The sequence below is a fragment of the Musa acuminata genome, chromosome BXJ1-11 (genome assembly GCF_036884655.1).
Source record: "Musa acuminata AAA Group cultivar baxijiao chromosome BXJ1-11, Cavendish_Baxijiao_AAA, whole genome shotgun sequence".
Lineage (NCBI taxonomy): Eukaryota > Viridiplantae > Streptophyta > Magnoliopsida > Zingiberales > Musaceae > Musa > Musa acuminata.
This window is the reverse complement of record NC_088337.1, coordinates 7,676,434-7,690,576: the sequence shown is the minus strand read 5'-3', so window position 1 is coordinate 7,690,576 and position 14,143 is coordinate 7,676,434. Positions and strand designations below refer to the sequence as shown.

The 14,143-nt window shown below is 41.8% G+C and overlaps 1 protein-coding gene across 1 annotated transcript in view; it reads left to right on the top strand.

Annotated features, from left to right (window-relative positions):
• The window catches only part of LOC103970785 (metal tolerance protein 4), a 29,429-nt gene extending 15,450 nt beyond the window's left edge, over window positions 1–13,979 (top strand). The window contains exons 4-7 of the mRNA XM_009384704.3: window positions 11,072–11,250; window positions 11,350–11,500; window positions 12,581–12,714; window positions 13,648–13,979. Coding sequence (XP_009382979.2) covers window positions 11,072–11,250; window positions 11,350–11,500; window positions 12,581–12,714; window positions 13,648–13,827 — 644 coding nt within the window. The 3' untranslated portion in view covers window positions 13,828–13,979. The remainder of the gene's footprint in view (window positions 1–11,071; window positions 11,251–11,349; window positions 11,501–12,580; window positions 12,715–13,647) is intronic.
• Window positions 13,980–14,143: the final 164 nt, after the last annotated feature.

The following is a 14,143-nucleotide window of genomic DNA, read 5'->3' as shown; positions in this document are numbered from 1 at the left end:
AGTGTAGCCTTCAACCTTAAGGCTATTACCTCCATATACTAGTAAAAGATTCTTAGTCTTTCTCAAGTACTTAAGGATACACTTTACTGCTTTCCAGTGCTCCAAGCCTGGATCCGCCTGATACCTGCTCGCGACACTCAGAGCATGCGCTATATCAGGCCTAGTACATAGCATGGCATACATGATAGACCCTATTGCTGAGGCATAAGGTATCATATTCATGTTTGCCCTTTGGAATTTTCCAAGCCAAACCTTTTGACAATGGTTTCTATGTACCTGGACTGGGACAAGCCAAGCATCCTCTTGGATCTATCTCTATAGATTATAATCCCCAAGATATAGGATGCTTCCCCTAAGTCCTTTATGGAGAAGTGTCTAGATAACCAAGTCTTTACTGTGGATTGCATTCCTACATCATTCCCAATGATGAGGATGTCATCCACATATAACACCAAAAAGGTAATAGCGCTCCCACTTACCTTCCTGTATACACAAGGCTCATCTTCGTTCTTAACGAAGTCATAAGATCGGATTGCCTCATCAAATCTTATGTTCCAACTTCGGGAAGCTTGCTTTAGTCCATAAATGGATCTAAGCAACCTACACACCTTATCTGGGCAGTTCTTGGACACGAATCCCTCAGGTTGCATCATATACACCTCCTCCTCGAGATTCCCGTTGAGGAATGCGGTTTTCACATCCATCTGCCAGATCTCATTATCATAGTGTGCTGCAATAGCCAATAGAATTCTGATGGATTTTAGCATTGCTACGGGTGAGAAAGTTTCGTCATAGTCAACACCTTGCCTTTGACGATACCCCTTAGCCACTAGCCTTGCTTTATAGGTCTCTACCTTTCCATCTACTCCGATCTTTTTCTTAAAGATCCATTTGCAACCGATGGGTACAATACCTTCGGGCGCATCAACTAGGTTCCAAACCTTATTGGAGTACATAGAATCCATCTCAGAATTCATGGCTTCTTGCCACTTCCCGGAGTCTATACTCATAATAGCCTTCTTGTAGGTCTGATGATCAATATCCTCAGCATCCTCTCCTCTAATATGTCCCACATATCTCTTAGGAAGATGAGATACTCTATTAGACCTGCGTAAAGTTGAAACTTGTGTATTAGGTACCTGAACAGACTCGGGCTGTAGAGTGGTGCTTGAGCTTGGTTCTCTAACTTCGCTCAACTCTATCATTCTCCCACTGTCTCCGCCAAGAATGTGTTCCTTCTCAAGGAACACTGCTCTCTTAGCTACAAAGACATTTTTGTCCTCGAGATGATAGAAATAATACCCACAAGGTTCCTTGGGGTATCCCACAAATATGCATCGCTCTGTCCTTTATTCTAACTTATCGGGGTTGTGTCTTTTAACGTGGGCTGAGCAGCCCCAAATCTTAACAACCTTAAGATCAGGCTTCTTCCCTTTCCATATCTCATATGGTGTAGACACTACCGACTTAGTTGGAACTCTGTTCAGAAGGTAAGCTGCGGTTTCTAGGGCATATCCCTAGAATAAGATGGGTAGGTCAGCGAAACTCATCATGGACCGTACCATATCTAATAGCGTACGATTCCTCCTTCCAAAGACACCATTGAGCTGAGGTGTATAAGGAGGTGTCCATTGGGATAATATCCCATGGTCCTTGAGGAACTGAGTAAACTCTGTACTTAAGTACTCATATCCTCGATCTGATCGAAGAGTTTTGATACTCTTTCCAGTCTGGTTCTCCACCTCATTCTTATACTTTCTGAATTTCTCAAAGGCCTCGGACTTGTACTTCATTAAGTACACATATCCATACCTTGAGAAATCATCAGTAAATGTAATGAAGTAGGAGTAACCTCCAATAGCAGGAGTTGACATGGGTCCACATACATCACTATGTATGAGTTCCAACAACTCAGTGGCTCTCTCTCCAGTTCCACTAAATGGAGATTTGGTTAGTTTTCCACGAATGCAAGGCTCACAAGTTGCATATGACACATAGTCGAATGGATCTAGATATCCATCATTTAGCAACTTTTGAATCCTTCTTTCATGGATGTGACCTAGCCTACAATGCCACAGGTATGCACTGTTCAACTCATCTCGTTTCCTTTTGGACACATTTACATTCATGATATGTGGAGTGGTGTCTAACATAAATAAACCATTATGCAATGTTCTTTTCGTGATGATCTTATCATCTAATAATATCGAACAACCATTGTTCTCAAAAATAAATTTATATCCACTAACTATTAAACATGAAATGGAGATAATGTTTTTTATAATAGAAGGAACAAAATAACATGCATCTAATGCAATAAAAGCTCCACTAGGCAGATGTAGGGCGACCTCGCCAACAGCTAATACAGCAACTTTTGCTCCATTACCCATCTTGAGGTCCATCTCGCCTCTCTCTAGTCTCCTAGGCCTTGCCAGAACCTGCAACGAATTGCATATATGATAAGCACTACCGGTATCCAATACCCATGTGTTATCATAAGAGTCTGACAAATGGAGACTGATCATGAATGTACCTGAAGCTTCATCAAGCTTTTGTTTCGCCCTTTCTGCAAGGTACTCTTTGCAGTTTCTCTTCTAGTGCCCATCTTTACCACAGTGGAAGCACTGGCCTTTGTCCTTTGTTGGGTCTTTCTTAGCAACCTTTGCTTTACCTTGTTTGCCCTTGCCCTTTCCCTTCTTAAGGGACCTTTCTGCTTTCCTTTTCTTTCTGGTCTCACCAGTGTAGAGAACTGGCTTCTCTTTCTTAATAGTACTCTCTGCCTCCCTCAACATATTCAGGAGCTCTGGGAGAGTCACCTCAAGCTTGTTCATATTAAAATTCATTATGAACTGTGAAAAGGAATCTGGTAGGGACTGAAGCACAATCTCCACACACAAGTTATCCTCTAGGACCATTCCTAGACCTGTGAGTTTCTCTATCCACTCAATCATCTTTAGGACATGGTTCTGAACCGGTGTCCCCTTAGTCATCCTAGCGCGGAAAAGGCTCTTGGATATCTCATATCGTTGAGTCCTTCCCTGTTCCTCAAACAATTTGCGGACATGTAGGAGAATGGATCTGGCATCCATCTTTTCATGTTGTCTCTGTAACTCTGGAGTCATAGAGCCCAACATATAGCACTGAGCAAGAGTGGAGTCATCAATGTACTTCACGTAGCGAGCGATCTCATCCTCGCTTGCCCCTTCTTCGGGCGTAGGCATCACTGTATCAAGGACGTACACGATTTTCTCCGCTGTGAGAACAATTCTCAAGTTACGGAGCCAATCCGTATAATTTGGACCAGTGAGGCGGTTGACATCAAGTATGCCACGTAAGGGATTTGAAAGCGACATTTTCTGAAAATAAAGATGTAGCAGAAATGAATAACATGCAAATTTTGCAAGAAATAAACTATCAAGATATGGACTTCTATCTTAATATGCTCCCACTATTTTACTATCGAGTCACGCGACACCCTCAGCACGTAAAACGGAAGTCTCCGGCAGACTTCTAGTGGGGATCAGGATCCAATCAGCGTCTTAGTGTAACCTCGAGGGACTCGACCAATCACACTAAGCCTAAAAGGTAGGCAACTCTTGCCGATCACAACTCCTTGTGATTCCCGTCCTGTTCGGCCTCCGAATCACCATGGCCTCGAGGGACTCGACCAACCATGATGCTCGGTTAAGTCAACACCTTCGTTACAAGATGAGTCTGATTTGATGATATACCCTCGAGGGACTCGACCAAGCATACCATGCCCTCAGGTCACCGGTGACATCTCTATGTCGTAAGAAAGATAGCGAATCGCGATATAGGTGAGTCTCGAGGGACTCGACCAACTCAACCTACACCGGGAATCGGTTCCTACTCATAACGATGGAAGGCCACGTGGGTCAATCTAATTGCCTCACGTTTACCGACTTAATATTATCAAGAGATGTTTCTATAATTTGGTCTCCTAATATGACATGTCACACATATACATATTTAATATATATCTACATCGCATGTAAATATATATACATATCTAGTATGTGTATAAGCAATCACACCAGATGATCATGGACCACAACCTAATATGATTAGGCCCGAGCCAGTAGGCCTAATCACTCACATCAAGATCTATGTGTGCAACGGTGCATCTCCATGCCCTGTGATCATCTATCTCGTCCTCGTCGGTTTCGTCGACATCTTGATGTATCTCCATGCATCACGATCGTCCGTCTCGTGGGTCCCGCTATCGCATCCACGCTCCCGCTGCGCCTCCTCATGTGATTACAACTTAATCATAGGCACGCAGGCCCGACAATAAACGAGAAATATAATGGAGGTTCGCAGACCTCAATAATAATAATCACAAGTACACACATCACACGGTCCATGATCATCCGTCTACACATCATACATCACATGTATAAATAATCATCATCATGTAGGACTACTAGATAATAATAAAAATAATAATCAACTAAACCTTTTAATTAATTAATATTTTCTGAAATCAGGGACATGTAGGGAATTTCTCAATTCCTAAGGGTATTTTCGTAATTTGGACAAAAGACAGAAACTGGAATTTCTCAAATTCCGAGGGGCAAAACTGTCTTTTTTCCAGAAAACCCTAATGCCCTTTCCCCTTTCGCTGCTGCCACCGCCGCCACCCTGCCGGCGGCGGCCTGTGCGGCGGGGCGAGGGCACTGCCCTCGCCTGCAGGCGGCACGCCCGCTGGCGGCGATGCCGCTGCGGGTGGGCGCCCCCTTCGGGCGCCGCTGCCTCCGCAGGCGGTGCTGTACCGCCGGGCGGCCGCCCCTGTGGGGGGGGTTTCGCCCGCGGGAGCAGCGGCGGCAGGCGCCGCTGCCCTACGGCGCCTCTGCCCGTGGGCTGCCAGCCCCGCCAGCAGCAAGCCTGCTGCAAGCAGACCGCCGGCCGGCTGCTGCAGGCACAGCGCTTGCGCATGCGCCGGCGCTGTGCTGCCTGGCTGCGGCTGCCGCTGCAGGCATGCAGATCGAGGGCAGCAACTGTTGCTGCCCTTCCTCGCTTTTGCGTCAACGATTTTGACGTCAAAATTCTTCCTAAACACAATACACGCAGTTCAAAACCAATCATTCGCACGAACAACCTGGCTCTGATACCACTGTTGGGAAATCATTGGGGGGCGACATCATATGCGCAGCGGAAGAACAAGAAAACAAAAATCCCCGATTCCCAAAAAGATGTTCGTCGTCGTGCGAAGATTGGTGCGCAAAAATCCGCAAAACACAAAACTGCGTATAAAGATTGTGTTACCTAGGGAGATCGTATATCCCTGTTTCCTTGCAGATCCTTAGGAGAGGGTGAAGGAGGTCAAGCGTCCTCCTCTCTAGCGGTGATCCACACAGCAGGGTTGCGACGACGCTCCTCAAAACTCCAAGCCTACTCTGAGGTGGAGAGGGAGAGGAGAATAGGAAAGGCAAGCAAAGACTCTAGCCTATGAGGCTGTGAATCCCTCCTATTTATAGAGATCCCGTGTCAAACCCTAATGGGTCCTTCCCTAGTGGGTATTGGATCTGCATCCAATAAGACAAGGGCTCCGTCGGATATCTCATATCCGAACCTCTACTCATCGCAATGCCTACCATATGTGTGTGACCCTCTAGGCCCAATATCGAGCTGGCCGTGAGTCATACATGTCAGAACTCCTTCTAACTCAGTGAATTATTATCTCTATAATAATTCACTCGACTCATCGACTACGGACGTACTAGGCCACTACGCCGTAGTCCCCAGACGATACAGGGGAATACAATCCATTGGACCTGTCTGTCCTCAGTTACCATGTACCTATAGTCCCTCATCCATCTAATATCCTAGAGACCGTATATCGAGCATGGTGCTGTCAAACCCATACGGTTTCTACTCGAGTCTCGCTCTAATTGGATTCTCCCGGAGAACTCTTTCTCTCTCAACCCGAATGACCCTGGCCAGGGATTTGTTTGAGCAAGAACACATAGGATATTCCTCTCATGACGCCGAGAGTGGATGATCCTCTATTGACACTCAATAGCCCTCGTAAGGTCGACTACCACTCCCAATGACCAGCTGTACTAGATCTGGGGATAGCCAAACTTATAAGTCTGGTATCAAAGAGTGGAGCACTCATACAGGACATCCTTGGTGTCTCAAGTCTAAGGACCAGATACACCACTAGGACTACGGAATCACTGTCTGACAATAAGGCATCATCAACCATCCAGCATTCCGTAAGCGGATCAATCAGTGAACTCATTCTCCAATGAGCACCTGTACTGTATCCCTAGTGTCCCTACACGAGCAGCTATGAGACCAGTTGCATCCATCATATGGACGGGTATACAGCACACCAGTCTATCCGGTTATCACGATGTCCCTCTCGAGTAACCTATGACCGGGATTATTTAGGATATGTGTTTAAAGGTGAATCGATCTCATTATCGTGATCTCATCACGATCCGATTCCCATTGCACAAATCCAAGGACATCACAATATATATATACATTTATGCAATAGTTATAAAGTGATATACGCCAAAATATAATAAGCAAAAAGATTCTGTATCAAGTCACACGTGCCATCACTCACGTGATTGGCTTGCTGGGCACCTATGACTAGCAGGAACAAAATAATATGCATCCAATGCAATAATAGCTTCACCAGGCAGATGTAGGACGGCCTCGCCAACAGCTACTATAGCAATTTAAAGTGATAAATATCAAAATATAATAAGTAAAGAGATTGTGTGTCAAGTCACACATGTCATCACTCGCGTGATTGGTTTGAAGGGCACATATGACTAGCATAAGTCACATAAAGGGGGTCGACATAAAAGATGAAATATGGAGCGGAGGCGCAAAACTTTTTTTGAATAGAGATCAAGGATATGAACTCTTGTAAAGGCAAGAGTGAGATTATATCGTTCCTTAGGTCCGTCGTTCTGATAGAGTAGACACATCTTGCATGGTGCCAAAGTCGGAGGGAGTTTCGAGGCATATGCACCTTATCTTGGCAAAACAATTGACGGAGGGACTAAGATAACTTAACTTGCAGAGGTGAAGTTAGGGTTAACAGGCCTTGGCATGGGACAAAAGGACGCAGAGGTAGGTACTCTTAAATAATATGGCGTGGTGCTACCATTCGAATTACCACAAAGGAAATTGTGTACAATGGAGATTGTGTTGAGGGCAGGGGCCTACGATCCAAATAATGACACACTAATTTCGGTGAAGTCGATGGACTTCAAGAGCTGCTAGACGACGGACTATCATAGAGCTATGCTTTGTTTGTGTGTGACCCGGGAGTAGGTAGACGAAGGTCGATTGCCAAAGGAGTGAACACAATCGAAGGTGGCGGAGGCCTTATGATGTGTTGATAAAGGCCACATATAGAGAGATCGCAATCCAAATTCATCTTACAAAGATCAAAATGTAATGGAGATATCACAAGGGGGCGACATGGTATAGTGGATCGTGGTGGAATAGTTCGAGGCAATGTGACATACACGAGAGAAATCCTATGAGGGACTTGATCATATGGTGGTATAATCAATAGCTACTAGGAGCTCCACTTCGGTGAACAACATAATGACAAGAAGGGCTATGGATTCAAAGAGTGATTGTCATGGTACCGTAGAGGTGAGTCTTTCATGCATGCATTGAATTTTGCATTAGATGAAAGCCTTGGTCATCAACATATGAGGGTTGTGTACTATTGAGGGGATTCCAAGTGTAAGTACTAGTGAGTCTCATGGGGGGACTTGATTGTATAAAGGGATGATCGAAGCGGTTGAAGGGTTGGACTGCTCTAGAGCTCGTATTCACTTGAGGGAGTCCGGCAAGTCAGAGGACAAGGTCAAGTGAGCAAACGTTGCTACCAAGGATGCAAACGAGAATAGAATCAATACAAGCCCTGTAACATAATGGCAAAGGCCATGCATAGGAATTGCAGTCTACCTTTCCATCGACCAAGGAGAATTGCTCAGAAAACACAAAGGTGATGAAGCAAGTGGTCGAAAGGGACGAGGAAGCGACGACGAATCCAAAGGGACTTAACTATCCAAACCAAGCATCGGTTACGATGGAGGTGGACTTAGAGGAGTATCATAATCCTGCAGAGGCAGATTTACCGATCACAAAGAAATTGATAAAAATGCAAAGTAATGGATAATAGGGTCATAGGCATGGTAGTGGCATGGTATCGCAAAGGCAAGATTTTCGTGGAGTCATCGATCTCTTGCTCTCATAAAGAGAGAGCACATTATCATGAGGGAGGTGGAGAATATAGATGCAAACTCCAAGTATCGATACAAGGCCAAAGGGCAGAGGCCAGGGTACTTCGTAAGACCAGTGTCGATGGGCTTCTCATCAAGATATCCAAAAGTGGGGGATTTCGGGTTGATACAGGAGTGCTCGACCAAGGAATGGAGTAGACAGTATGTGGTATTGTACCTTTTCTAATTAGAGGAGTAGGGACAGAAATAGAAGAGAAGACGACATAATCCCAGAGGTGACCAAAATTATTGGAGACTTGCTTTAAATCAAGGTAAAATTTTGCTCTTTTCGGGCAAAACTTCTTGCATTCAAGAAGTTCGATAGCAATGAGGAGGCGAATTACAATAACTAACTTAATGCAAGGTGTGCAAACACTTTGGGTGCTTTAGAAGTACGAGTAAAGAGTAGCGAAGACTAGTAACTAACTTAATGCGTAAAGTACAACCCTTGAGGAGACGAGCGAAGTCAAGCAACCTTTGCCTTCTTGACTCTTAAGGGAATAGGTGAAATCGAGTACCCTAGTTCTCTTATTTATCTAGTAAAAGAGTTCTACACATGTTTAAAGACTCTTTGAAGAAACTTAGTGGAAAACAATAGTTGTCAAATCCTCACCAATAGTGATTGGTTCTGTCGATAATAGATTGTTCGCTTTATTTCTCAACAAAATGCTAATCGAAAGCAAGAGTGATGTAAACCTACTTGAAGGCAGCAACTAAGTAAAAGAGGAATCAGTGGGCAAATTTTACGAAGGAAAGACCTTAAAAACTTTAAAGTCTGTGAGGCGATGCTCGTTAAAACTTCAACAGGTATCCACCCAGTTCAAATGGTGCGAGACATTTGAGAGACTAGCACACAACAAGGAAGGTCTTTTTTTTCATCTAAAGGATATGTAGGAAGTAACAAAGATCAGCACAACTTGACCAACCCCATACCAGAGTCAAAGTTATTGATGAGTTGAAACAGTGTTAACGGATCAAAGTTCGACTACTCAATAACAGTTGCGGAGAGCAATTGAGAGCCAAGAGGCATGTTGCAACTGGAGCAGAAGATCGAAGATTCAGCAAAGGCAAGGAGATGCAACGTCTGCAAAGGCTTCGACGAGTATGTTGAAGAAATAAGTGGGAGAGAATATCACAGACAAATCTGTACAAAGGGTGTTTGATGTAATGTTCATGAATATCCATGTCTTTCAGTTTGGTCATACTTTGCATAGCTTGCACAGGGCTTATAGTAGGCTTGGCAACCCTATTTGGTTGGCTTTTGTGGTCATTTTAGTCCTACAAACGTAGGTTGCGTACAATCATCGCATAGAGGCAAAACTGTCAAAAAATATACCATCCAAGTAGCCATTTTGGGGGTATTCTAGCTCCGCAGAGTGGTGTAGAGTGTCTAGCTAGTATGGCACCTTGGAGATATTTAGGTGGCATATGGTTGGATGGACTTTCGGGGTAGTGTCTAGCAAGGATTAAAATATCATACCATAATGGAGTTTCGACATTCGCTCGGTACAGTACGGTACTATATACCAAGCGGTATATCGTTCGGTATATATATATATATATATATATATATATAATAAAATGAAAATTCGATGACATCGCCTCGGCAACGTCGCCTATATATATAAAAATAAAATAAATCTTATATATATTTATATGTAAATATTTATATATAAATATATATATTTATATATAAGATTTTTTATATATAAATATTTTTATAAAAGGCGAAGTCGCGTCACCGACGTGACATTGCCTTTTATAATATATATATATATATATATATATATATATATATATATACCACCCGAAAACGGGCGATTCGTGTACCGGTCTACTGACGGACTGATACGTACGGCTCGTACCGGGTAGTATTATTCAAAATTGAAGACCTTATTGTCTAGGGCTAGTTCACTATCTTATTTCGCAGCAGTGTCATGTGGACACTTATAGTGACTTTTGGCTACAGTGAACCACCTTGGACCCTTTGTCGTGCGATCGTTCGGAGCTTGCGAAGTATATGTTTCTAATTTGCATTATCTATCAAGTGTTTGCTAAAATGTCTGCTTGTAGGATTCCGAGTTAAATGCTTCCTCTAGTCTGTCTTCTCTTTTGTAGATCCTTAAAGGATCATAAGAGGTTTTGGGGTGATTGACCCTTTGCAGATGGACAAGCAAAGGTGTCACACGACTTAGGCAAAACTAGCTAAGTTTGTGACTGTAAGTGATTTAGCAACACCCATATACTCCATGTATATTACAATCGCGATTTGTAGGCGATATATCTTTTCAAAGTTGACAATCATCAAAGTAAGTTATCATGAAGGGGTTGCTAGTTGCAGGTATCTGCAATTGCTCAAATTTGCTCAAATTCTTGCTTACTAAATGTCAAAATGTTCTGCGTAGAATAATCAGACTTACTATCTTATACAAAATATTTGGATTCTGGACATGGAAATACTTTATAGTGCCACTGAAAAACTTTATACACGAGGAAAATGTTATACTATTATCCAAAGGTTTAAATCTTGATTGCAAACTGATTTCAGTAACCAATCAAACCAGTATGGATCATCGGAAAAATAACAAAAAAAACCTAAATACTAAAGGGTACCAACGTATATGGTCCAATACTAGTTCATTCTCAGACCGATAAATACCAGTTGGTAAGTACCAGTCTGACCGGTGTTTGAAACCTTGTAACTGCATATATTGTTTTTCTGAGGATGCTCTGTTGTTATCTGCATTTATGCTATGAGAATGCTACATTAGCTTTGTTGTCTCTATCAGGATTTCAGGTTCTGGTTCAAGCTCTTGAACACTTGTTGGTAAACAAGTCTGCTGACAAGATGACTTCATCACAACTGGTGTGGCTATATTCGATCATGTTGACTGCCACTTTTGTAAAACTAGCTCTGTGGCTCTACTGCAGAACCTCAGGAAACAAGATCGTTCGTGCCTATGCTAAGGTTTTGCTACTGATTTTCTTGAGTTTATGATTTATGGATTTGCATTTGATTTCTTGAAATGAATTGTCATGCTGATTTCGAAGGCTCAGTGACATCCAGGATCATTATTTTGATGTTGTTACCAACTTGCTTGGCCTGGCTGCTGCAATTCTTGGTGATAAATTCTACTGGTGGATTGATCCTGCTGGCGCTATTATACTTGCAATCTATACAATTTCAAATTGGTCAGGAACTGTCTGGGAGAATGCAGGTTTGCCTTTCTTAACCTTATTTGAGTGTTCTGATAGGATTTCAGATATTTTATGCTGAGAACAGTCATGTAATGGTTCTCGGTGAATGTGAAGTATCAGCAGGAGTTGCTTTAAATGCCATATGTTGTCATCTCTGGCAGTTCTATTTTAACATTCTTCTACCATTTAGTCAATGTTGAAGCATATTGGATTTGAGAAGTGATAACATTTAAATTGAGGCTATTGTTATCTCAACAATTTGTTCAAATGTTTATATAGAGATTGTAATGAAAATATATCATACGATCATGAATCATCACACAGAATAGGAAAAAGATGCCATCATAGCAGAAAACACAAAAACACATTATAATGTCACTTTTTTATCCATAAAAGGAAAGATATATTAGGTCATTATAATGTCACTTTTTTAAACATCATAATGTCTCTTTTTTTAAGATATATCTTTCCTTTCCAGAAAAGGGAAGATAAACATTATAATGTTACTTTTTTTAAAGAAAAGGAGAAAACTGGTAAATTCTATCTGCCAGCTTAGTCTAACCTTCTGCTATAAACCTATCTACCAAACTGGTGACACAAGAAGAAGAGCAGAGGTCTTCTGAAATTCAGACCTGGAATACTTGACCGCTAGAGAGTGCTTTTCAGAGGTTGGATGTGCTCATTAATCTGCTGAAAAGAAGAGAAAAAACGAAAAATGTCATCGGCAATGTTGGTCAAAACATGCAAGATAGCATGTCTACAGTGGTGAAGCCTTGCATTTTCTTTATCAATTTGTAATTAGTAATTATCTGGTTCTGTTTAGCCATGTCAAGCAAAATAAGGTTCTGCAGTATGATCAGCCAAACTAAATAGCATTACCAAGAGAAATATAACCGCTATAAGCAGGATCCAGAACATGTTGTGCAGCTGTTGGTTGTATAATCCTTAGATTAAAACTTTTAGGTGGCCGAGTAATCATCTGGTCTTTTGACCTGACATTTTCTTCTTCCTATTTTTCATGTCTTTTACAACCACCTCTCACACATTGTTTATCTTTGACTAACTTATTTTCTGCATCTTTTTTTTGGCTCTATGGGCAGTCTCTTTGGTTGGTCAGTCAGCTCCACCGGAGATGCTGCAGAAGTTAACTTACCTTGTATTAAGGCATCATCCTCAAATTAAACGTGTTGATACGGTCCGTGCTTATACATTTGGTGTTCTTTACTTTGTGGAGGTCAGTTAATTGGTGCATTTTTTTCCCTATAGTAAATAGTGGATAGAGCTTTTATATTAGAACCACAATTGTAAGCGTAATTTTTTTATCTCAAACTCACTATGCATGAATTTTTCGGATTCATTATATTTGATTAATGATGCACTAAGATGATTAAGTCATTGTGCAGTATCATTTTTGACAACTTAACACTCTTTAATGGCATCATTGAAGCATCAACAAGATCTCTGTTTATTCAGTTTTTTAACTTAGCAACCTCCATTCTGACCTGCAAGCTTTTGATTGACAATGGATTCCTTTCTTTATTTCATTTTCTTAATGCTAGTAATTCTGTGGATGCTTTATTTTTTACCTAAACAAAGCTCAAGAGAACTTTGTGGATGTGTATTGGAGGCTAAACTTTAGTTTAACTAAATTTAGCTTTCTCACTAGCAGCTTTTTTGTTTTTGCAAGGTATACACTTATGATTTGCCTTTGCAGATTAAAGACATTAAAAACTGTAAGAACACTAGAGGTGAGGTAGTGTTCGAATGTGATGAGAAGCAGATACATTTATCAATTACACATCATATATACTTTATGATGTAATACAGTCATGATAGAAGAATACTTCACTAAATTACCAACTGAATACTATCATATGTAGGAAAATTTTTCAAATTTGTTTATTTATTAGGATACTTGAATTCAAGGAAAATGTAGTCTACCTTTCTTTTCTTTTCTTTTTACTAGAAAGAAAAGCTACTTGTTTGCAATTGAAATCAGTTGACCAAAGGTTAATGAATGCGATATCGTGCAGCAAGAACAGACACTAGGAAAAGTTACCCGATGAGCGCTTGCAACATCATAGTGGCTTTGAGACATACGTGAACTGCAGCATATTGCTTCATTTAGTAGTTCTGCTGTGTATGATGTGGCTCTTTTGTTGTACAGGTCGACATTGAACTCCCGGAAGACCTGCCTTTGAAAGAAGCTCACGCGATCGGAGAATCCCTGCAAATAAAGATCGAGGAGCTTCCAGAGGTTGAACGGGCATTCGTGCATCTCGATTTCGAGTGCGACCACAAGCCGGAGCACTCTATTCTCGTCAAGCTGCCCAGCAGCCAACCTTGAGATGCATGATTGGCCTCATTGCATTCTTGATGTTAGTTTCAGGATCAACGACTTTTTCGGCTTTACTTTTTTCGGCCTTTAATGTGGTGTGGTAGAAATTTTGGGGGTGTATGAAGCCACACAGGTCTTGCGATGAACTTACCGTACGCTACTGTGGTTCTCTCTTTGTACTTATTCTCATCCAGGGTGGTCGGAAAGTAACAAAAAGCAAAATGCCGCCACTAGCCAGAAGAATGTTTAGGCCTCAAATCCCTGATCCAGAAGCAACTACATCTCTTCGACCCTCTACCTGCTTTCTTTCCCCATTTCCTTCAAC